The 26943-nt window shown below is 38.1% G+C and overlaps 1 protein-coding gene across 6 annotated transcripts in view; it reads left to right on the top strand.

The window, feature by feature from the left end:
* Window positions 1-26943, top strand: part of LOC139717983 (voltage-dependent L-type calcium channel subunit beta-1-like) — a 122346-nt gene that overhangs the window by 81755 nt on the left and 13648 nt on the right. For 3 of the 6 annotated variants that reach the window (XM_071629469.1, XM_071629468.1, XM_071629470.1), the window contains 4 exons: window positions 13119-13238; window positions 14611-14733; window positions 15240-15367; window positions 21069-21319. In XM_071629469.1, the coding sequence (XP_071485570.1) occupies window positions 13119-13238; window positions 14611-14733; window positions 15240-15367; window positions 21069-21319 (622 nt within the window). The remainder of the gene's footprint in view (window positions 1-13118; window positions 13239-14610; window positions 14734-15239; window positions 15368-21068; window positions 21320-26943) is intronic. The other 3 variants (XM_071629471.1, XM_071629473.1, XM_071629472.1) reach the window with 2 other exon arrangements.

Raw genomic sequence — 26943 nt, 5'->3', positions numbered from 1 at the left:
TTCTCAGTATTTGCAATCAGGTGATGATACAGAAAAACCTCAAGTTAATTAACTGGTTAAATGACAATGCTCGTTTGAGTCTTTCTTTGGCTAATGCCCTAAAATCTATCCCCCACCCCCATATGTTAGAGAATTAGTATGACTACAGTGAGGACCAACAAAAGCCTGTGAGACATTTAAGCATCTTGAGGTAATCCCCGTCCCTGACGATGCATCAACCAATGAGAAATGACATCTTGGAACGAGAAAGATGCTTTCCTCAGAGATTGATGACTGTGATGCTGTTCCCATGGCAATGATTTTGCAGACGTTGTTTAATGATACCACCAGGGTTTGGGTTTTTCTTTTTTTGACGGTGCTATTCTGAATGGAAATCCGCTTAGTACAGTATGTAGGTAAAGACAAGTGTATTATGGAAATGGGACAAGGATTCACATGATGATTATACTAGTTCTTCATAAAAACAGCATGCATGTCATGTGATGGATAGATTATTTATAAAAAAATGATTTTGGGGTTCCATTGCAATATTAAATTCATGTAGGAAAGTTTCTAATTTGCAAAGGCATCAGTGTTAATATTGAGATATTTAATTTATGAATGATATTTCCCGCTTCAGCTTTAGACCTTGTTAGACTCGTGATTGTCGCTATGGATCTGCCTTGTCAAGTGCCATCTTTATTATCTATATAGTCCATTTCTTGTCCCAACTCTATACCAGCAGTCACTTGAACCCTCCGTACATCAACGTATCCACGTCACAATGTGTAGTGATGTCAGTGAATATTGTAAAGGAGACTTTATAGTATCAAAAGAGAATGTTCTTCTGGTTAGAGATAATGAAAATGATGTGTTGTGTGAATCTCAATTTTGTGCAGGGTTCCGTTGATGTCAGATTTACAGGGTAACATGATTGTTTACGACCGTTCCCTGTGGCATGCCCTGATACAAAAACGTCCGACTTGAGCACTCTCCACAGGCGAGCGATGCGATGGGCAGAATTTATCTGATGAGGTGTTGACGTCACCACGCTCTTTGCATCGGCAAGACCAATGAACTCTGGAGCACCTTGCATTTTTTTTTTATCAACCTGGCATCAACATTCTCATCCTCTGCTGCTTGCTAACCCCTTTGCATCAGCCCCTGTCCCATTTCTCCTGATTATATGTAACCCTTCCCACCTATCTCACTCTTTTCCCAAAACTTGTCCTGTGTTCCCAAACCTTACTTTTCAGCTCCTTTGCACCTCAACTCTTTTCCTTTCTTTTTCCACCAACTCGGCTCTACCTCAATCCTCCTCTCTTCTCTGCCTATTCTTTCCCTACCAACTCTGCTCTACCTCAACCCTCTGTTCCTCTTTCCATATCCTTTCCCTACCAGCTCTGATCTACCTCAACCCTCTTTTTTTCTTTCCATATTCTTTCCCTACCAACTCTGCTCTACCTCAACCCTCCTTTCCTCTTTCCTCATCCTTTCCCTACCAACTCTGCTCTACCTCAACCCTCTTCTCCTCTTTCCGTATTCTTTCCCTACCAACTCTGCTCTACCTCAACCCTCTTCTCCTCTTTCCGTATCCTTTCCCTACCAACTCTGATCGACCTCAACCCTCCTTTCCTCTTTCCCTATCCTTTCCCTACCAACTCTGATCTACCTCAACCCTCTTTTCCTCTTTCCGTATCCTTTCCCTACCAACTCTGATCTACCTCAACCCTCCTTTCCTCTTTTCCTATCCTTTCCCTACCAACTCTGATCGACCTCAACCCTCCTTTCCTCTTTCCATATCCTTTCCCTACCAACTCCAATCTACTTCAACCCTCTTTTCCTCTTTCTGTATCCTTTCCCTACCAACTCTGATCTACCTCAACCCTCTTCTCCTCTTTCCGTATTCTTTCCCTACCAACTCTGATCTACCTCAACCCTCTTTTCCTCTTTCCGTATCCTTTCCCTACCAACTCTCATCTACCTCAACCCTCTATTCTTCTTTCCCTATCCTTTCCCTACCAACTTTGATCTCCCTCAACCCTCTTTCCTTCTTTCCGTATTCTTTCCCTACCAACTCTGATCTACCTCAACCCTCTTCTCCTCTTTCCGTATTCTTTCCCTACCAACTCTGATCTACCTCAACCCTCTATTCTTCTTTCCCTATCCTTTCCCTACCAACTCTGCTCTTCCTCAACCTTCTTTTCCTCTTTCCCTTTCCTTTCCCTACCAACTCTGATCTACCTCAACCCTTTTCTCCTCTTTCCGTATCCTTTCCCTACCAACTCTGATCTACCTCAACCCTCCTTTCCTCTTTCCTCATCCTTTCCACAATAATTCTCCTCTACTTCAACCTTCCCCTTTGCTTCTGGAATCTTTGCCGGCTCTCTCCTTACACTCTCTATCTCAGCCACTGTTCTGCATATCTCATTCTCCTCACTTCTATTACACTCTCCTGTCCCTGGTGGCCTCTCCCAGTCACTTTTGTACTTTATTTCCTCCCTCACAATGTAACTACATTTAGCCATATATTAATTTGTCCTTGGTTCCTTCCTCTTTTAGACTTAATATTCATTCTTTCCTTTGATTGGCAAGTAAAACTGTTCTGAGCCATTTCATTGTGAGAAAGGTTTTGAGACTTGTTTTTGTGTTATCAGTGTAAGTTTGTGTATATGTATTGTGTCATTGTGTGCTGATCCCATTCTATCCAATCCTGCTGTGCTTATCACTATTGCAGTCCTTCTTTCCAACCATCTTTTGCTAATTCATCACTTTCATCTTTATGTTAACTCCGTACTAATATGTATACTCATATATTTTTCTTTCTTTTTTGACCCCTTTAACGTTCCTAGTATTCGTTCCAATTGACAGGACCTCTTTTCCCGAGCCTATTATACTGTTCTGAAGAGAAAAATGACCAATGATATGCAGTGCTCAGTCAACCAAAGCTTTAGCATATACTAACTTTGAAGGATGATTGGTCCAATACAATCAAACTTAATGACATGTGACAGTAAGTTAAATTTCCTGTCCTTGACTGTCCTTTGGGAGTGGATATTTCCATTACTTTCATGATCAACGCCATTAGCTGTGATGAACACAGCCAATGCTTGCCACGCCTTGTTTTCATCTAGCCACTCACACAACGGTGTGTATATATAGTTAAATACCTCTATATTCACTGGCACATATGTGAATGTTTATGGTTATGTACCAAGTACATCTCTTACTGTATGACTCTAATGGACTCATTATCCTATGATATTGTTCGCTGTGGCTTCCCCATTGGGCCAGCATTGCCCAAGGTTTTTGTACACTCTTTACATTGTGCATATGATGCAGACACCCTATCACATGACTAGATCACCTATTGTCCTTGAATTGCAGTGTCTCTGCTAGTCTCGCTAAAACAGTCTCTAAAGAAGTCTTGCTAAGAACTGAGGGTGCAGATTTTACACTGGCATATAACAACTTCTTTTGAGATGTAAACCATTGTAGGAAGTACACGTGTAGGAAGCTCCATAGCTAACCTCGACTGTAATCCTTTGCCCCGCTCTTAGCTGTTCCCTAATGAAGCTACTGTCACAATCACAGGACAAGATAACAAGTTTAAAGACATAGGACTTGGCCTGAGACTACTATGTCTAATTTGTTAAGTGCTCAACGAGAATACAGATATGATAATGGGAGTTGATATTGTTTGTAAAGCTACTTGTGTAGTACACTATCCATTACACTGTATGCAAGGTTGACATGACAGCAACAGGTAACTTGATATCCACTGTAGATATAAAGTGATGTCTCTCATGACTCCTGTACTTTCAATGAGATATTTCATTTCAGTTTCAGTCATATCATTTGAGTGCATCTTGTCAAGCAGTTTAAAAAGCGAAGTGGAAGAAACAGTATATGGATATGGATGTCTAAATCACAAAATACATAAGATACAATTGCAGTGTATACTGCTACAACTGGGAGTATCCAGAAAGGCAGTCAACTCAATAGAATGGCTGACCATTTATATGGTTATGTTCTGGATCATTTGAATTCTGAATTGTGTGTATTGTGTAAATAGGAAATTAGCGATGGGCACTTTATCAATGACACTTTATCTTATTAGTGTGATACACATCTAGATGATAGCAAGGGTGCTCTTGCAGCAAAATAAAAGTGAGTAAAAAAAAAAAGTCTCCTTTGGCTACGCATAAACATGTGGCTGTATGAGTTTGAGTGGGTTGCACAATATGCCACATGTTTCCCATCTACTCCTACCCCTATCTCCCCCAGTGCCTAAACTGTTCCCATTGCATGCAGATAAAAGAAGAACTGTTAAGAAAAGGTTGATGGTAGTTTGAGTGAAACCCTGCAAAGGAGTAGGGAAATGAGATGGAAACAATGTGTAGAAACAAATTGCCCAAGTGCCAGTGAACCCCTACCCTTCCCCCACACAATACTGAATTACTGTAAAAGTGGATATTTTCGGGCGACTAATTTTTCGCGCAGGGCTGGGTCAGTAGAGTTTCGCGTGTTTTTAATTCTGCGGAATCAAGACATCACGCAAAGGAATATATTACAAGCAAAAATATATTCGCGTGCTTTTATATTCGCGCTAGTTTCTGGTTGCGCGAAATGCGCGAAAATTTCCACTTTTACAATAGTAGTGTTTGTCATGCGGAACGTCAAAACCCCCTCCCCCCATTTAGTGCATCTTTTTTTTTCTCTCTCTCTCTTCATTGTGTACCCATCCCCCCCTCTCTCTCTCTCTCTTTCTACTCTTCTCTTCCTGTGAAACAATGTGTGATTCTGTTCATTTGTGCGGTTTCGTTGCGTGGCTGCCAATTTATTCAAAGCTATGCCAGACAGGTTTTTGATGCAGCTGCAAAGAGCTCCCCAATCACGTTAGTGTATGTGTGTTTTGTGTATGTGTATGTGTGTGTGTGTGTGTGTGTGTGTGTGTGTGTGTGTGCAGGAGTATGTGTTTGTGTCTCTTACCTGTGATTGTATGAATCTCAAACCTGCAAACTTCCATTCACATAATTCACTTGATAGGTTTGCATTCTACATCTAGATTTCATCATTCCGTTCTCATGCCATCAAACTTCTGAACCTGCTTTTTTTTTTCATATTGTTGTCTTTTCCACCCTTTTAGATTCTTATGATTCACTTTCTCCTTTCAAGCCAGTTGGCTTGGACATCTGTGATATCTTCCATCTTCTGCATTTGAAATGTGTATGAAATCATTTCGGTGCTATCTATCCATCATGCTGTTTTTGTATGATCTTTCTAAACATTACTTCCTCACATTTTCGATATTGTGCATACATTCTTATGATTTCCATCTTACATGTCATATCTTACATTTCATACAAAAAACCTGTTGATCATATGTTCACACTGTTTATGATATTTCCATGTTTACTGGAAGTTGCTCTTCTTTCATGCGATCTGTTCTATTCAGCATTGTTACTGAGTACTTCAGAAATTAAGTATACAAAGTTTTTAGGAGCTAATAGTATACACACAAAAAGTAGGCAAGGCAGTACAGTCACAGAGCTCAATTAGAGGAATGTTTGATGGAGGTGGCTACAGTAGTGATCATGTTTTCTAGTGGTTGTTTCCGTGTAAACTTTCTTTCCAATAAGGTGATTTCTCCCTCTCAACCATGTGATGCTGAACTGGAATATTACGTGTAATACAGCAGTTGCAGACATATTGCAGGAGCATTTTAAAAATGCATCATGTCAGTAGAAAGAGCAGGAAAGAGAGGATTGGGGAGGACTCTTTTTTGGTTGTGTCCCCAGGGGCTCCATGTTTTATTTTTCATCAACCCAAGCTGACTCAGACTGGGGCCCTCTCTTGGGGAGGTGACTTGCTGTGAGAGTGTAGGATGAGACGGGAGAAAAAAAATTGCAATCATCTCATTAACATGTCTTACCTGTATCAGAGCAGTGATCAGAGGTGATAAGCACCATTTTGACTTGTGTGTGTGTGTGTGTGTGTGTGTGTGTGTGTGTGTGAAACTATCTTTATTTACAATAAACCTGTTACTCCAAAAGTGTGCATGTGCACTAAAACATATGATTGAAATGAATTGGACTCCCAATAGTAACAGAGAGGCTTCAAGGAGCATGATATTGTTGTGTTATCATTGAGACTCAAGAATAGAAAGTATTCTTTGTCAGGTTAGCTGGAGCAAAATTTCTTGCAGGAAAATGAGATGTTTGACACTGTTTAAGGACTTTTAGGTAATCTTGACAGCTATGTTAATAGTCGTATCAAGATAAAAGTGAATGATTTGGGGAAACAATCTATATAAAAGATGATTGGGAAACAAAATTGTGATACAGAGTACTACTCATAACATTGTTGTGTGGGTTAGGATATGTAAAGGATAATAGTTTGATCTTAGGGTAATTAGACTAACACTGCTACTTGTGGCAAAATTCTTGCATGGGTGGTAAAGAGACACAAATACCACAAAGTTGGATTGTGCCTGAAGTCAGCAGTGAAGTGAAGTCCAACGTACATCTTCTCGTCTGCCATCCAGGCATAATTCATCTCAATATTCAGTTCACATAGCTGATTTCTCACAGCCCCTTGGTATAAAATGTAAAGACATGAACACTGTGAATGATAGGAGTGAGACGGGGGATGCATGCAGTGGGTAAACTAATAAACCTAATCAGATTTTTATCACAATGAGATTGCAGTGAAATAATAACGTCTACCCACAGGTGGATTGTCTATACAATCTGTGGAAAAGCTCTGGTTCACATAGCTACATCCCTAATCAAAACACACTCTGCCCTGCAGCGTTGGACTGGGAAAAGCTCGTCTCAGTCCAATTTGCTAAATATAGATGCAGGATCAGACGCCATCCCACTCCCCTCTTCTATTCTTAGCCCATCCCTGCGCTCGGTAAGCTCTTTCCTGCTTTAAGTTGTGTGAGGATAATTTGATTTGAAGAAGAATATGAGCTTATCAAACACTACGTAGTCAAGCTGATGAGATAGGTATCAGATGGTTTAGGGCTCTGGAATGGCCGGGTTATCCAATCACCTTGTAATGCCATTGTGAAATGACAATATGATTATGAGGCTCATTTATGCATTATTAGAGTCTGTTAGCATACAACAGTGAGGCGTTCCTAATCAGTTTATGTTTTATATCAGGCACAGCTGTTTTTTTTTTTTGTATATTATGAAAATATGAAATGTCTTTTTCCTCATCATCGAGATGAGAGCATGCATGACAAGTTAAACAAGTTGAGCATAGTCTCTCTTGTGTGTCCAAGTATCTGATATCTAAATTTCCATCATATTGGCAACTCTTAATGAAATGTAGTTTGCTTGGTGAACAAAGATCATATGACCCAGTATCTCAAATTCTGTATTCATTACAAATGCTGTACTTTCCTGTCAAGAGTTGTTGCCAAAATCATTAACTAGACTGGAATTGCTTTTTAATTGCAACATTTGCAAGCCACACAATGAGTGACTGGATGATCAACATTAAAGGGATGGTATAGTATTGGTTGAGATAAGGATTCAGCATTTAATGTTTTGCGAGATATTTAGAAACCACTCTATGATATGTTTAAAGAGCATACAGTTCTAAGGGGAATTGAGGGGAATCTCATATTTCAGCTGTATGAATGTAAAACTTCTCTTAAAACCACCCAAAATAAAAAAGAAGGAATGTTAACTCTGATATCTTGATATAGAAATGTGCCTTTACTTGTGTTGAAAATAAATGTTTTCATATATAACATACATGAAAAATTGTGAGGGCATGACATCATCAACTTGCTCATTTGATCATTCATAAAGGCTGGTCAAGAAATGTCTTCCAAAAAAATGTGAAATTTCAAAATGGTATTTATCTTCCTTATTTCTTAACCAATTTTTGTCATTTTTGTATCGTTCTGTATAGGGAATATTTTGTTTAAAGTTTATTTTTGGATGGATTCCCTCTTCAAGGTGTCGATGGCGTGGATTTTTTTCAAATCCTTGGGGCTGACTATAGTTCTCTCGTGACGTAGTTGGTCTTGCAGTCTTTAGAGGAATTTTCCTCTCTGGAAGGTTGGGGGAGTGAGTGGTGATATTTTCTATTGTTGTATCAGCTAGAGAAGAGAACAATTTAGGGGCAATGTTGGCATTTCACAGGCAGGTTCTCTGCCAAATTGATTCATTAGCAGAATCCTGCCTGCACTTCTGTCACAGTTGGAATCCCCTGGCTAACAATTTTCAGTACTATTTATAGCACCAAATCCTTGCAATTCTGCCAGTGAAGAGGTTGATTGATTTTTTACCCCTCTCACCATACCATGTCATTACACTTGTCCTTTGTTTCAGACCATCAACGTTCTGGTGTGTAATTCTCATCAAGGTTACAATATTGTCTGTCAGAATAAACAGGCAAATCGCAACCCACTGTCTAATATGCAGCACTTGTCATTTCTGATTTAAATCTAATTTCCGTGTGTAAAAAAATGATGACAGTGATATTTCTGGTAGTTGTGTAGAAAGCGTGGTTACTGAAAAAAAAGGAAGTGAATGATCTTCTTCCACTCAAGTTTCAGTGGAAGAAATAAAGTGCTCTGGTTGCTCTTCATCCCCATGTATTCCTTTGATATTCAGACCAATACTGAGATATATATCACAAAGAAATTGTGACATCATTGCACGCTGTATTGTACAGTCACTGTAGGATCCCTCCACAACACCACATCCACCACATGACATGCCTCCTTTTTCCCCTTGTTTTTTCCTCCTTTTCTCTCTTCTTTTGTTAATTTTTGGAAAAAAAATCCAAAATATGGAACACATTCAGTGCCTAATTTAAAGTTTCTGCTTAAAAACTATTGGCCTCGGTGCCTCCAGTGGTACTATTCACTACAGGGGCTGTGCTCCTCAGTGAATAGTACTATTTTGGAATCGCCTCTGCCCATAGTTTTAACCAGAAACTCTCAAGGCAAAGTTTATTTGTGGAATATTCAAGAAGTTAGGGAGTAGGTGTCTCTATTTATAATGTTTGGGGTTTGTTTTTTTTCAGACTGACCTTGGTTAAGAGTGTAGTTGGGAAATGTCCAATTTCTGATTTTTATTCTTTCATTTTTTGAGGGGGGGGGGGCAGGATGGGTTGGTTGATTAAGTGCAGTGAAGTTTGCGCTTTGTGGAATTAATGGACTTTGATCATTGGAGATGAGCCCTAGAAAAGCAATATTTGCATAATATTTTTCTTAAGCAATAGAGACTAGTGCCATTGGTGAAGAGAAGTTTAGATGAATACTTCAATAGTTCTCTATCATCATGTTCTCTGTCTGTCTGTCTGTCTGTCTGTCTCTCCATCTGTCTCTCTGTCTATCTGTCTCTCTTGCTCTCTATCTCTCTCTCTATCTCTCTCTCTCTCTGTCACTTTCTGTATCAGCTTGTTTGGTATATTTAGGTGTTATTTCTATGAGAATGTCTATTTCAGCCATAATTGGGGGCTTCATGTGCCCAACAAGAGTTGATTTATGCACTGACACAGTAATGCACCTGACTTATCGTGTAACCCATGGAATCATCTTTTCTTATTTTGGAAGCCCACTCCCCCCCCCCCCCCCCCCCATTTATGGCCAACATAAGTTAGAAATGCATTCATGTTCAGGGAAAGATTGGTTATAATATCAGTGTTATGGGTTATGTACAAAAACATAGTGATTACATATTCACTGCACAGTGTTAGCGTGAAGTAATCTACTGAAGATGTTGACATGTCAAAAAAAATCCATGTCTTTTCCTTTGTCATCAACCTGGAAAAAAAAAATCTCTTGTAGAACCAGGATATCTGAAGGCCTCTTCCACCTTTTCCAAGTTTCCCCTTTCCATGTGACTCGAGTTCCTTTCTACCTATCTTGTTGTCAAATAAACTTTGTCTATGTGAGATGTTTGAGTACCTGTAATGAAATCCAGATATGCCTTGTATCTCTGTTCTTCATATAAATGCCAAAATTCATTGCAGTACTGATTTTGGCTCTACCTTGGCCTAAGCTTCTCCAAATGAAATTGTGTAGTGCGAGCTCTGAATGGAATAGAAGAGAACTTGTCTGTTGTATCCTGACACAAACACATTTTGATTTCAATACCTTTTCCCCCCATGCACCCCTACCATGTTGTCAACTGATTGGTGTTTCAACAGATGACAACAGTGTTGATGTGAAATTTATTTGGTTTCAACAATATTCATCTTGCAGAGATGATGTTCAGACATTCCTTGACCACTTTTCAGACATTAAGTTGTTTTCATTGGTTTTGTTTTGTTTTGTTTTTTCCATCAGGTATCAAACAATGAGGTATGGTTCTCCATGCTTAGTAGCAACATGTCTTTTCTCACAAATGCCAGATGAAGCTCCCACCGATTGCACGGTACACACACCCTGCAGCCTTATATTGACTGACTTGTTGGACACAGGCATGTTTGTGACCTTTGACCCATGGTCATGAATAATAATAAGCATCCTGTTTGTAATCAGACATGGAGATGCACTCCACTCAATTAGAGTGTATTTGACTTAATGGAATGAGATTAGAGTTAGCTGGCTTTACCGGCAGTGCGCTAATTGCCTGCATGTCAGAACGGTATCGCTCAGTCCATCAGCAACTACATGCACACACTGTATGACAAGTGTATAAAGTGATATATGGCGAGGCCAGTGGTAGACAGTGGGGCGTAGTAACAGTGTGTGTGTATTGGTTTACCGGAAAACACAGACTTGGCCGAGTGTGAGGCATTTTTAGGGTGGAATTCACACGTCATGTTTGCCACCCATCTTACATTGTAGGCACTCTTTCCTGCCTGGAATTTTCACCAGGTTTTGTCATTGCTCTTACTGGTAATCACACTTACAATGTTTCATCATAAGTCACACAGAGCATAATGGACTGGTTGGGAAGGGAAAAAATGAAACTATGTTGACAGTGAGAGATTTTTAGGGGGAACCTTTGAGGGCTGAAATTCATAGTGTAGTGTGCCTATTCCTCTGTCAAATCTTATGAATACATGGAATAAATTTTGTTGGTCAAATAAGCAAAAATGGTTTTTCTCACAATTACTTGAAGTTCAGTGCAAGAATAGGAACATTGCTAACTATGTAAAAAAAAAAATGCAATGTACTATAGCTCTTTACACAAAGGAACCTTTTTTTATCTCTTTGAGATTTTATTTCCGTAAAAAAAGCCTTCTTATATCAAATCATTGGAATAAGATATGAGTTCATTTCAGCAGAATTGAAGACTTTCCAGTTGTGAAACAGAAATATTACATTTATTCAATCAAAGATGTCATATTTACGTTTCGTCAAACCCACAGTTGCTCTTTTCTTAATAAATCTGGCATTGTAGCAATAAAACAACATAAATTGATATTAAAATGGTAGCAGATAAGCTGCATCAAGATATGCAATTAGTGTTCCCAATCTAAAGGGCTGTCAGTGCAGGCTTGGTTTGGCATGGAAGACTTGTGTTCTCAATCTAATGGGCCATCAGTGCAGGGTTGGTTTGGCATGGTAGACTCTCCCTCCTACTCGCATCATCTTAGCCATCGTCCCAGAAGGGTAGAACTTGCCTTCATTAGTGTCTACTGCTGTCATGTGTGCCTAATAACATGTATATCTGTCAGCAGCCGCGTCTGTAATTAAGGCATTCAAATTACCCATCTCTGTGTTGTGAGGATGATGATAGAGCACAATAGACAGAGAGGATTATATGACCCAGAATCTTAAAGCCATGTTGACTGTTTTTATCTGACTCTGAGATATATTGGTTGCTTGTATTCTTTATGTCGTATCGATAATATGACTCTTCAGTATGGCGAAGAAACTCACCAAATCATAGAATGACTTTTACAACATATTGAAGTGAATGATAAAGATCACAAGTTGTTTGTTTCAACCTTATCTCTATCAAGTAAACAAACTAATTTTCCTGTCATCGACAAGTGTTTGTCTCCATTCAGACTGTACAGGAAAGTTTATGCCCACATTTCATATGCCATATATGTCACAGTACGTGTTTGTTGTATTGTTTGTTTATTGTGGTTTGATTGGTTGGTTTTTTTTTGCAAGTCAGCAGATGTTTGCAAAGTTAGCTACATGCCAAAGTATTGCCTCTCATTACACCCGTCCACTGTGTTATCATGTCCAGAGTGAGAAAATCAGTGATCATGCTTCTTGAAAAAGGAAATGCATATTGTTCATTCCATCCCTCGGGTTCTCTAAAATGAATTACCTGCTTGTGAAATTGTCTGATATACTGAAAGTCAAGATCCACAAAATATTACAGTCCCAAAATATATTGTATACTGTCAAAGTGATAACCTATTATTCCAACCCATTCTAGAGATATGACGTATCACTTTCTCTTCTTTGTGTTGTAGGAAGATTCAGAACATCATAAGCTTATCACCATTGCTACTCAGACTATGTTGTAAGACTTTAGTGTTGCTGTGTGTATGTTATGCTGGAATTCTTGACATTCCATTCAGGAATCAGAAATATTATCTTGTGCTTTGTTTGTGTGGTTCTGTGCTCTACATCATGCAGAAAGAGCTACATGTCATGAGCTGGGTTTTACTCTCATGCTTTCAAGGATCCACATGATCTATAGGCCAGAGCACACTGTATGACCTTGCCACGATTCACTGGTTGTATGACCTTGCAACCGGAAGTGTGACGTCACCAGCCTTGCCAGTTTCCAGTCGTATGACTGAGTTGCAATGCCAGTTGTGAAGATTTGACAAGTTGAATTTTCACAAGGAGTCGTGGAACTGTTGGCCAATCATGCTGCAGTAAAATATGTACTAACGTCACGTACGGTAGTAAGCCTAGATGTGTGGTCTGGTCGCATAGTGTGCGGTTTCGAGGCGTGAGACTGGACGTGCAACCTGACATGCCTCCAGAGTTGTGGGATGGGTTGAATTGTATAGTGTGCAGTGGGTCTAAGATAATCTCTCATGTTCTAAACATTCCATCAGCATGATACCTTATCAATTCATCTCATATGAAATATATGCGCCTTCTTTGAACGTAGCCCACGACGTGTCTTTTTTTGATCACTTATCCATGCATTCTTTCTTCTCTACCTGTTTATATGCTGCAGGGTTCGGAAGATTCAAATTACGGCCGGCCTTCTGATTCAGACCTGTCGCTGGATGAGGAGAGAGAGGCGTTGAGGAGAGAGACAGAGAGACAAGCATTAGCACAATTAGAAAAAGCTAGGGTAAGTTTGCATGCTGTCAGGGCATCTGATGAAAGAAATAGAAAGAGGAAGGGACATATAGATGGATGGAGAGGGAGAGTGAGAGAGCAAAAGGGAGAATTAGAACTTGAATTAGAACTTGAAAGAGAGAATTAGACAGGTGTTCTTGCTTGATGCTCTAGAGCTTGTAAATCTTTCTGGATCTAAGTCAATTTTTTTCTCTCGCGCTTATCTTTCTTTATAGGAGTGTTAATCGATACAGCTAGAGGGACTTGTTTCCATTAATGCATTTTTAAAAGCTTGATTGACGCTTGCAGAAGGGCAAGGATGTTTGCTTCTGTATTTAAAAGAGATTTGTAGGATATCTTAATCACTCAAGATTTGGGTCATTTACGGTTAGAATGAGACGTACTAAACAAATGTAGTAAAATATCTACAATGTGGAGCAGAGCAGAACACCTGTTTTTTCCTAATCCTGTTCACATTTTAAAAGCCAGTTGAACAATGCATGCGTGTGTTATTCATTATTTATTTTTTTAATCATTGATTGCCCATGCCAATGAAGATCATAATGGTGCATGATATACCAACAATATGTCTAGCGATGTATGCATCTCATTATTCACTGTATTCTTACTCATTTAGTGTAGTATATAAATACATGCTGTCCATAGCAGCAGATATGTGAAGTAGAAGTTTGTGTAAAATACAGCCATTCAATTCATGACTGTTGGATATCTATAATCAGAACTATCAAGATGGTTTTAAATAAGATAGAATAAGGAAGACAGGATCCATATCTTTTGGTGCCTACATGACAGTGAGTGCTAAATAGTTCACATACAAAATGAAAACAGTCCACCAGTTGTGTGTGTGCAGTTTTTTTTTTATGTGTCTAAAAAATACATACCCCCAGGTCATTACAGTGTACTTCAATATTTCCAGAGTACCAAACACTAGATTTAAAGATCAAAACCACAAATAACATGTAACACCTTTCATAGAGTGCAGCCCTTTCCATGAGATGTACTGGTTTGCCTAGTGTTTTTCATTGGCCTGTGCATCTGTCAGTGACAGTAAAGTTTTGAGCACTAAACTGTGCGAGGCACAGCATGTTTTTTCCAGCAGTGGCTTAAGTGGAAAATCTTGGCAACCCTTGACATTTCCAGACTGACTCTGGCTTTGCTGTGTATCGGAACTCGTTACTGTGTGAAGTAGACCAGTAATTCACTGGTTACCATGGCGATTGTTCGGAGGATCCAAGAGCAGTAGCTGTGTGATCCTTGCAAAGCCGGCTGTGTAGATTCTGTGAAGCTCGGCACTGAGAATTAGAAATGTGAGGATTACAATGAAGCATTGTGACCATTTTCATGTTTGGATTTTCTCTTCACAGACAAAGCCAGTTGCCTTTGCGGTGCGAACAAATGTAGGATACGATGGGTCAATAGATGATGATTCACCGGTTCAAGGCTGCGCAATATCATTTGAAGTCAAGGATTTCTTACATATAAAAGAGGTAATGTCTTTTTGGAGTTACAGATTTGGTTTGCAGGTAACAGATTATTTTCCGTATTAGTGTAGCCAAGGGTAGAAGTTCATGTTGTAGTCAAATGCACTAGTAAACCATTCAGATAGTGCAGTATCTTATGTAAGATGTTTGTTCTTATTCCATTCCTCCCTCTTTATTTTGATGTCAATAAATGTTGTTATGACAAGCAAATGACAAAGTTAGGTTTAGTCATATGTTTGCAGAGACTTATACAGTAATGGGAATGTGCATTTTGCTTTCAGTATTATTTGTGTTACACAGTACCTGAAATTCATGAACAAAACTGGTTATGCAGAAGTAAAACATATACGAATGTTTGGTGTGTTTCATTTAGTACTCCTAAATTTCATGCAACAGCCTTTGAGTAGTGCCACATGCCACGAGGATTGATATACATAGGGTATTACACTCTGTGGCATTGTTGGGTTGTAGGATTGCGTTATGAAACTATTCTTTTATTTTTCTCTTAACAGAAATACAACAATGACTGGTGGATAGGCAAGCTAGTCAAAGAAGGAGCTGATATAGGCTTCATCCCCAGCCCTGCCAAGCTGGAAAACATGAGGCTACAAACCTCTGGCAGCAGAAATAGACTTGGAAAGTGAGTACAAGTCTGGGAATGGAGACTAGATTGGTGAAGCAAAATTATGTCTTCATGTGTTGTAGTAGAGCTGATGAAAGGGAAGATACTGTGGCATGTGCTTCATTTGTGCCAGAAAAGAGATGATTTCTGTACATGTTCATAATTGATCTCAGAAGTTATCACAGAAAAAGAATATCCTAAATAAGCAGGGATAAATTTGAACCGCAGATTTAATGACTGAATGTCAAATATTCACCAGAAGAAGGAAGATGTATCTGAGCTGATAGCATGTGGTGGGTTTGTCTTGATTTCAGAGTTTGGTCTCTTACTACTCCTTTTTTTTTTCATTTGTGAATGATGATTGTCAAAATCACAATATATCTTCTTTCTGTGTCATGGAAGCCTTGAATTCATCTTTTCTCTCAACTAGCACAGATGGACACAAATCTGTGCGATATCTAAAATCATCCAGATTGCATTGTCTGCATATAAATGCTCACATTTTTAGTTGCTACTTGAACTGAATTTGTAGTGCGCAAATCTTTTTTGACAAATGTTCAAAAACTACATTGTTTCCATGACTGTCTGTGAATTTTTGTATCTTTACATAATATGGGAATTTCTGTTTCTATGGATATATCACTCTTGATAGTGTATATAGTGTGTGCTTTCTGTGTTCTGTCAGTGTATGTATTAGTCCATCATGTGATGTGTCTATTACGGTACACATTTGTACAGAGACAGCAATGTCGACTTTGTCTTCTGCTAAATATTTATTTCATACTCTGCTACTCTCAATGTCCCTCTGCATTATGCCTTTGTCCTGCTTTTTTCTTTATTGACAGGCAGCACAATTGTAAATGACCTAGACTTAAAAAATCACCTTAAACAGATATCCCCTGTGAATGGTACATCAGTTCTCAAGGTGAAGGCCTTATCCTTGATATATTCCACCATACATTCAAAGTACAGGAATGAACACTACTTTCAAAGGTGTTTTTTTCTCGCCTATATTTCTAGGTTGAAATGGCATAACGAGTTTGATTATGCACGAAGGTATGATTATTTTTCTATAACCCCGGGGTTCCCTTTTGCCTTGGTGGGGGAAGTGTTTAAACGTCAGTGTTTATTTGCCTGCTCCAGTGAACAAACTCCAGAAAACTCTCCCGGTGGTTACTTGCTGAATGCCAAGTGTTAATCGGTGTCTTTTTGTATCCTATAGTATGCCTTAAAAATATGTATTCAAAGGTATACCGGTAATATGATTCCAAATCATTAAGTTTTGCAAGGCTGAAAATCTGTGGATTCCTTTCCCCATTCCCATAAGACCTATTGAATCAAATCTCTTCCTGTATTACCTCTGTTGTCTGTACCTCCTTTTCTGTACACTGTCTCTCTGTGTTCTTTATGTTACTTTCATACTTTTTAAAAATTAATTTTCTATGAATTATCTGTTACAGCATGTGATATTTGTGTTTAAGTTTCTCTTTGCATTTGAACTGATATTCAGAATGTTTTGAGAGTTGATTTAATAGTTCAGCTGACAATTATTACAAAACGATACACAGGATATACCATTAACACAAAATCCTATGAATTTACTGTTCAAAGTTAAAGAAAAAGATACCTCTGTATCATTCTCATTTTAGGCACAAATAATATCACATTTTTTTTTTCTCCCCAATGAGAGCTGCATAGGCACTGAGATATCCATGCTAAATCTCAAACAAAACATGTCACGATGCCAAGTGGGGTGGTGTTCCAGGGCAAGCTATATACAGAAGAATTGAGATTACAATGTGTGACCATTTCATGACTATACATTGAACTGAAGCTTTAGGATTAAAGGGATGGATTAAAGCTAAAGACAGACCTAAAAGAAACAGTCATACTATCAATTAAAAAAAGATAGAAGCTGCAAATACTTTATTAAAGCTGTGCTGGAATGACCAAAGGAGAGTAACCAGTACCAGGACTAATTCAACCTGCGAGTCAAGACATATTACATAGTTACAGAACATTGGCTCATTGGAAGGTGTTGAATGTGAGGTTACTGATCGCAATAATGTGATGATGGATAGATGAGTTAAAAGAAAAACTACCATAAGATAGAAAAAAGACATTTCTGGACAAATACTCATACAAATACAAATACTGAGAAAGTAGCACAGAAATTTGATGTGTGCCTTTAATGTTTGGATATGTCATAGCCTTTTGAGTACTAGAGTGTGACTTTCTTGTCATCAAGACATCTGGAAAAGAAATATACCTCTGATGCCATGAGAACTTTAGTGTGTAGGAATGAATCTATAAAAACCAAAAAACTACTCAGCATTTACCTGATCACTGTAGTGGAATAATGCACTATGTACATTTCGTTCCCCCACCCTGCTTTGTGATTGGCTTTGGTCTGCTCACATGGCTAACGTTGCGTTACGCACAGTCAGAATGCATTGAAGTAGAACGCTGGGTAATTTGACTTCATCTCCCAATTTCAACTGATCTTCATTTCCTGGTTGAGTCAGCCATGTATGCTCGTCTCCAGGGGGAAGGCTAAATGTGATGGTACAGGTTAAACCCACCTCATCAATCGAGGCAAGGAGCGCAGCTCGCATACGACAACACAGTATTACAATCTGCCCTATGAAAGGATAACATGGTCTTCCAACACAGGCATGCTTCACTCGTGCCTCTCATGCAGTAGATTGATTGTGAAAACACGCTCGCCTGCCTCATTTGTTTGATGTTCCTCATACTGGAACAGGTGCAGACTGTGCTCTCTTGATAGGACTGCAAGTCATGTATCGCAGAGAGGGGGATACACACAGAATGTTGCAGCACAAACTATCTCCTAGATTCTATTCCATTTTAAAGGAACACACAGTGATGACGAGCAGGTTTTTATATGAACTCAAAGAGAGCACTAGGATGAAGTTATAATTAATAGGGAAGAAAAAGGGAAAACAATACAAAAAAAAAACCCTGAGCTGCTCAAAAGTGATTTGACTTCTTAGTTTCATTCAGAACAACTTTCATCATCGAAGTTCATTTGATATCATCCCTGACACATGCTTTGACTTTTGAATCTTCACACAATGACTGACAAATATGAGATTACATCTGAAAAGGCAAGACACAATACAAAAAGAATATGTCGATGATACAAAAGGGCCTATGACACTACACATACTGTATATCTGAGATACTTTTAAAATTGAATGTACCATAATCTTGACTAATGATTGACATCAAACACTCATGCTGGACTCTCAAACAAACACAGCTCCAATGATTCTGATTTTGTTTTTTCTTTTTTAAACAACTGTCATCACTTCTCAAGTTTCTTATTTTCTTCACTTCTACTCATCAATTCAGAAAACCTTCAAAACACAGACTCTACACTGTAGATCTAAAGTTATGACTAAATAAAAGCAGTGATTCAAAACCTTTGCACGTAGGCTCTCCTTGCAATTGATGCATAAATCACTTGATTGTTCATCTGATTGTGTTAAACTAAACATTTAACTAAAGTTGACTCGAGTTTTCACTTATTTTTTTAGTTTATTTTGTTTTATTTGATGAAATTTGTATTGCTTTGATATCTATTCTTTTAAGTTTTTTTTTGTATTGTTTTTAATGAGTTTGTTTTTTGAAATTTGTTCTTTAAACTAACTTGTTTCTTTGATCCTTTCTTCCCCTTCCTGTTTGTCCTCTTTATTTCTCCGCCCCCCTCAACTTACTGCATCCTGATTGGTCAATGAATTGAATGAAATGTGTCCTTTGCATGAACGATGATCATTTCAATAATCCTGGCTATGAATGTTCATTCATCCCTGCATGCTGCGCTTGCCACATGTTCTGGGTGACATTGATCACCATTATGGAATGCACCTTGGAATGCATGCATGACATTTGAGTTACTTTTTTTCCCCTTCATTTGGGATTTTTTGAATTCTCTTAAATCTCTCCGATTGTTCACATTTCATGACATGAATTTGGATTTGATTGACATGTATTTTGTTTCTTGATTCCATTGTTGTGGCCCATGATACGGATTGTGCTTGGCTCTCCATGTTTTTGCTCATGACGAATGATGTGTTACCATGACATCATCTGCTGCCTTGTTCCGTTGAACGACATGCCAACTGTTTACTTCCAAAATGACGTCAAAACCTGGATAAATAACCCTTCCCTACCTACCCACAACTGATTTTTTTTTTTTTTTTTGCTGTTGGACTTACATCTAAACCGTTCACATATTTCTTATTTCTAAAATCTTATTTGAAACCCATCTACTCAACATTCGTTTTTTTTTTTTTAATGTGTGTGTTACACTTGTCAATTTCACTCAAATTGTGATACATCATTTAATTCTCCTTTTTGTCCCATATTTGAAAATCCATCTGGCAACAATTTTTCTGTAATGATGTATTTTTTTTTCTATACTGACTAAACTTTGGGTGGTTATCATGAATGAAATTAAAAATATCCCATTAATTACTCATTCTAAATTTCTGTTGGCTGCACATCTCTCTTGGTGGTTTAACACAATTGTTAAACACATCTTCATGTCCATATGTTGTGTGAAATCAAATTGTGTTCCCATTCATTCCATTTTTTTTCTTCACAAATGAATTGTGTGCTAACCCCTACACACATCATGATATCTAACTGTTTGAAATGAAATAAATAAATTTCCACCTGTTAACTGTGTGTGTGGATTTAACTCCTTTCTTCTTCATATTTGTGATTTCTTGCTGTATTTTTTGGTTTCTTTAACTAAAACTCTAATACGTCCATCTCAACACTGTTTCTTCCATTAAACCTCTCGGACTTCTGACAAAAAAAAAAATACATCAATGGGATAATTCATCTAATTACTTTCTTTCTTTATCTTTTCTGTGATTAATTCCATTCTTGTTTCCTGTTTTCGTACTCTCTATCTTATTTCCTGGTATGGTTTGCCATGGCCATGATTCTCACTTCTCTCCTTTTATTTTTATTTTTCTTCCACTTTTCTTTGTTAATCCTATCGCTCTCAATTCCTTTTGCTATTCTATTTGATTTCCTGTTCTTGAACAAAATATCACCTATCCCTTGATACTGCATCTTGTCTTTTCTTTTTTATCATTTTGTGTGTGTGTGTGTGTGTGTGTGTGGTTTACTGCAAACTAATCTTCAACGGTTTCATTCTATTCCTTCTTTTGTCTTTAACATCTTGCCGAATTTTGAGATGTTTTCTCCCCTTATAATGCTGTCCTTGCTTACTTTGGACTGACATTTTCAATCCTTCTACACTAATGATTCATGAAATGAGTGGTCTTTTTGTATCGTTTTTCAATTAACATTTGTTGTTAAAATCTGATACCCTAACCGTAACTTCTGAACAATCTGTCCATGACCAACACCTGTATTTTTGTCGATTGACTAACAAACCCCCACTGCTGGTTAAACCCGTCCTGCCACACTGACTTATGCTCAATTCCTGGAATGGAACATTCAAATTTGAAATGCTTTTCTATTTCATATCCCTCAAATATGTGCCCTCACCCAAACAATTCTTGCCGTACTGGAAAAAAAAAAAAATTGACCTCACACTTCAATCATGACTTGCTCCCCTTGCTTTCAACACATCATTTACCTGACTCAATGATGCGATCGGCCCCTTACCCTCCCCTCTTCACCTCCGGATCTCCCATCTAACTTTTACCAAGAGTAGCCACCATGCCACCCTCCCCTCCTCCCCCAGTAGTAAGGGAAGCCTTTCCAGCTTCCCTGGCCTGTCGTTTCTCCAGAACAAGGCAGCAACCCTCCCCCTTAACGCTACCAAGACCAATCACCATTTGGCTTCCCCTCGTCACAGCAGATCCACCAGCGGTCTGAGCTCCAGCTCCAACTTAGGGGACTTCCCTGCTACTCTGCCTAACTCTAAGTCATCCAATTCAAGAGGATCCACACCACCAACTCCAGGTGAGTCTGTTTTCACTTTTATATCTTTTGAGCTTTTCCAAGGTATTCTTTGTTTGTCGCCATGTCTGTTAGGTAGTTAAAGGAACTATGCAATGCAAATGTGTGTTAGCATGTGTTGATTCCTGATGCCCTCATCATCACTTATGTGGCCAAATGAATACCTAAATGCATGCCTTTACATTCTGTAATAAATTTTCTACCATTTTTTAAAGTTTACTTGGATATGCCCACAAAAAAACAACAACAAGAACAACCCTGCCTAACCAAGATTTTGTCCATGACATCATCTGTCAGTCATTGCTGAAGTGCTAGTATGATTACCAAAGGACAGTGCAGGGATACATACCGGTACAAGTTATGCTTAGTCTAGGGGAATGTGTATACCAATGTCTTTTGTTAATCATATTAGTACTTTACCGAGGATTGACAGATGATGTCATCGACAGAATTCTGTTTAGGAAGGTTTTTTTTGTTTGTTCGTTTGTTTGTTTTTTGGGTGTATCCAGGTAATCTGAAGAAAGATAGTAGAAAATTATTATAAAGTATATGACACATGATATAGATATTTTTTCGGCCATGTAAGTGATGAGCAGGGTATTATAAATCGATACGAGTCAACAGTAATTTGCATTGCTCAGTTCCTTTAAGATGCTGTGGTCTGTAAGACTGTTATTTGGGTACAGGTTGCTAATTTTCAGTTTCATAGGTACATGTAGCACTAACATGAAAATGGTCTCAGAAATGATCTCAGAAATGCCTCGGGTGGAAACATCTTAGGATGATCTAGAAAAAGTCCATTTTTACATATTAACAGCATACAGAGAGGAGATATAATTGATTGCGATAGGAAAGAGTGGATGACATCTCAAAGTCACTACATTGAAGATTTGTAACAGGGTGTCATAGACATAATGTACTCTAATGAGGTACACTGTGGATTGATAACTTTCTTTTTTGATTGCACTGTAAAGCTTTTGATAGCATCTGTGTTTTCTTTCCACATGTCACTAAACATGGTAACTTCATGCGCCATTGCCTGGGAAATGAAATACCCTTATATGAATACAAAGACAGTCCTTACTTGCATTTTATATCAGTGATTGCCTATGTATCCATGCAATTGGAATATTTATCACACAGAAATCAGGAAAGTATCTGATACAGACATAGTATCCAAGTGAGGAATGAAAAATGTGCATTTGATATTGCTTATAAGTGGTGATCGCTCAAGTTTCTTGAGGAATTGACTTAATACCTTTTTCATAGCACAAACCTTTCCTACTTTTTTATGTCTGTCTTGCATAGAGGATCTTCAAAAAATGTCTAGATATTGTGGAAGTAAATGACATTAAAATCTTCAAAACACAACCTTTATTCAATCATTTATTTTCATCCATCCATTTTCAGTTTACTTATTCGTGGAAAGTATGAAGTTTTGTAATAAAGTAAAATTTGCAAAACATAAGAAGGCAGTGTAACAGAGATAAAGTAGAATAGCTCCATCTCCAACCTCACTTTTTTGTAGTACAAAGACCTAAATATCACCTTCTTTCATGAAAAAGATTCAGATGGAAGAGAGGAAGGGAAAAACATGCATCCAATCTTTATTTAGCCTTTCTCTTTTTTTACAGAGTTGATTTCCTTCTCTCTCTGTTTATCTCTCTCCCACCCACATTCCATATATATGTACGCTGTGTGGGAGTGTAATTCATAGACGGACTCGGGGCCCCTTTAAATTACACCTAACTGGTTTATTCATGTATTCCACTCGCTTCGGCTTTTGACATTTCTAAATTGAGCTCTGCTTGTCATTTTGGGCCTGCATCTTGTTGCTCCCGACAACAGATATATTGATATGACTGTTTTAAATCCTATTCTTTCCACTGATTCTCTCATTCTTTTGTCTTTTTATTTCCTCTCTATAGCTCTTTTTCCATCAGTCTAAATTTTTACCTTTCATGTTTATATGAGTCTTGGATTATTGAAGTTAGTGTAGTATAAACCAATTAATTACTCCACATACACAGTCGCCATGGTATTAAGCTCTCCATAAAGTGTAATATAAGATCCTCCTTGTTGTGTGTAAATTCTTTGGGCATGTAGAAAGTAGTTTCCATCAAATGAAGATATGAAATGATTTCTCATGCAATTACAGATTCCATTGAAATTCAGTTAGTCACTTAAGAATTCAGTAGGTTTTTTATGTTGTAAGTTTGTAGGAATTGCAGGAATTGAGTGATAAGATGATATTCAGACTACAGGAGGTAGTAGTAGTAGTAGTAGTAGTAGTAGTAGTAGCAGTAGTAAATGTAGTAGTAGATGTAGTAGTAGTAGCAGCAGCAGTAGCAGTAGTAGAAGAAATGATTATGATAGAAATAGTAGCAATTTGCATTTGTACAGTAAATGTGACCCTGCACCTCAAAACAAACAAAACGTCGCCAGACATGATTTTTTTAGTTAAGACCATATTCTGAAAGAGCAGACTTTAAGCTTTAAAATGATGTATAACTCAAATCAAATGGACTCTCCTAACCTATCTGAATATTGGAAAGAAAGCACAAACTCAGGAAAAGTGTGAACTGAGAAAAGAGGCTCTGAAGTACAGTGTCTATTCAAGCGCTTAATCTTTACCAAACCGTGCTGGCTGTGTGATGAATGGGACAAAAAACAGGAAGTAAACCACCAGAGTAACAGCAATGAAGGGATTATCAGATTAAACTGAAATTGAGCATGCCTCATTAACACATTCTGTCCATAATTAATGCCAACTTTCGAAGCAGTAGCACTATCCTTTCAAAAGTTATTAGAGTTGAAAGTGAAGAGTGTGGACAAGGTTTTTCAGAAATGAAGAAGGGATTCTAAATACACGCCTAATCACACTATTCTACCAAAAATGTTCGAGATAAACTGCTAAAAAAACACAGTTTCCAGCCCGTTTTATGATACCAAATTTTAGCATAATGTAAAAGAAGACCCGCTCTTTCAGATAATATGAAAAAGTCAAGTTTGGCTAGGTTGACCCATTTCACTTATTTTCAGTCCTCATGCAAAATCAGTGTGTGTGCGACTTTATGTTCGTTTTGAGGTGCACATGCAGTCACATATGATAATGTAGTAGAGTCACTATGCACTTTACATAACTTCCATCTGGTACATCACAAAAAAAAAGATAAATTGTCAGGGATTTTACAAATTGCTTAGTGTCTGTCTCCAATCCTAAGTCTGTCCGGTAACCAATTCCACAAAATAGGTGCTGCAGCAGCACAAGAACAGTCTCCGTAGGAACAGGTGGATGAAACTAACACAGTATGTAGATGATTACCAGAAGAGCGTAGGTTTCTTTTAGGTGTGTTTAGAGTAATTATAGTACATAAATAAGAAGGGGATTTATTGTTTACAACTCTGTGACAGTACCAAAGGGATTGCTTGAAATGAATTGATATTGAGATAGTTTTTAGATGAAATATTAATGAGGATATCATGTGACCTTTTTTCATCTATATGTTTACTCGCAGTGAGTAAAAGAGGACTGTTGAATGAGCGGACAATTTTAGCCCACACTACGTCATCTATTTGTGACCTGCTGGATAATCTAGGCTGAAGCACTGAGAGATATGCTAATTTTTTAAACCAGTAGAAAACAGGACTATTTATCAAACTATATCAGTGAGTTATGTAGTCATTTGAAGATCTGTGGTAAGGGGCTTATCAAGTCTTTTCCCTTTAGATTGAAGATAGAGCCGTTGTCGTGTGTTTTTCAAGCACACCCACGACAACAACACGAATGTCAATTGGTGCATGTAGGCGTACATGCATACCCCGTAGGAAAGAATGCTATCACTTTACCTGTGTGTAGCCAGGGGTATGGCTGCAAGCAAGGAGAATAGGGCAGCCAACATTACTGACATGATAATGAGTCATTTAGCCAAGAAAGCCTGTTGGCGACTGGTATTATAACTCGTACCAGTGGCAGTCCTGTCCAACTGAGTGATAGTACAGGGACTGTGTCATATGTGGTGAATTCTGACAAATCGGCTCTTGTACGTAACGGTCATGTATCAGAAGAAAACTTGTTTTTGGAATTTCTGTCTGAGGAAATATTACAGAACAACTCATATATACAGTAGACCTGTTCAATCAGATGTGCGTGAACAGACCCATTGAAATTGGGTGTACTTGAATAAGCCAGCTCAAGGTTAGCTCTAGTCTACAGTGACCTCTGAAACCACAGACTTGACAAAACATGGAGTAACCTTTTAGGAGAGCAGTTGAAATCAGCCATGCTGAGAGTAGTAATTTACATAATAAATGCTGCAATGTGGTTTTTGTTGTTTTAGGTTGGAAAGAATACACATTCACCTGTACATTCGGATATGCACCTGGTTCATACATGAATATCTATAACATACAGGTTTTAATACCTTTTAATAATTGCAAGTCAATTTCAAGAGCAGATCTCCAATGACATTTATGTGTACATGCTCAGATTTTAACTGTGAACTAAGAAAAATAGACTTGTTAAATGTATGCATGTAATCAGCCATGATTAGTGTATATTTCTCAACACTGACATTTTAGAAATGTCATTTCCCTCTCAAATCGACTGTTCACATTAGTTGCTTCAATTTCCTGCAGCTCATCTCTGACATTTGAAAAATGTCAATCGGGGTGGACATAGAATATCACCCTCCAGCCAGTCTGTCTGAGGGAGAGAAAAAAAAAAAGGAATATGAAAGTGGAAGATAGGAATAGAAAGCTATATGATGAGGAAAGATAAAGATGTTTTCTAGATAGCTCCTTGTGGGATTGACTTCAGTCTAAAGCACCTGCTCATTGCTTTCTGCTTGTGTGAACTCCATACTGATCAGTTTGTGAATAATTGCACTGAAGCAGGTTTTTACGCCATACTGAGAATACAATGTGCACTAATAGCACAAGGCTCAGTATAAAAATTGTGATCTCCTGCCGAATTTCTTGCCATGCTAAGTTTTGTTCACATTCCAGTGTTTTATAAGGAGATTACTGTGAGCAGGATAAAAATCCTGAGGTCATTTGAAGTCTTAAATTATTCACAGATCGTGGACAGAGATTCTCCCAGGCACCTGTTAAATTACCAGGCTCGACAGAAATACACTACACTACAATACAGATATCTTTGGCATACTCTTCCTGTAAAGCTCAGAGAGCTTACAGAATTACAAGAATAAAAGATTTACTGTGAAAGAAAAGAGCTTATTATCTATCACTCCACACCAGAGGCAAAAAAAAAAGGATACCATTGTCTAAATCCTGATTGTAGTCCAGTGATTTTTTTTTTAAGTCTTTATTCAAAGATGACTGGGTTCAGAGGAAATAATGCTATACAGATAAGGTTGTATCATAAGTAGTGCTTTTATGTTGCGTCTGACCTTTTTTTTTTCAAAAATAATGTGCTTGCAAGAGAAAGCTTGGTGAACAAATGTTCTCCAATCACTGAGGGGCTGGACTGTTTCTTGCCAGCATGAATAAGGCAGATCTGAAACTTTGCGGTACACTAGAAAATGCGAAATATTGAAGGGTTTGAACTCATCTCTCAGGTCAAAGGTCATGCAAAGCTCTTGTGGATGTGATGAGGTGATGTAAAA

This window comes from Diadema antillarum, unplaced genomic scaffold (assembly GCF_040938485.1).
Source record: "Diadema antillarum isolate AM-2024a unplaced genomic scaffold, OU_Dant_1.0 scf00000086, whole genome shotgun sequence".
Classification (NCBI taxonomy): Eukaryota; Metazoa; Echinodermata; class Echinoidea; order Diadematoida; family Diadematidae; genus Diadema; species Diadema antillarum.
This window is presented reverse-complemented; position numbering and strand designations above follow the sequence as displayed.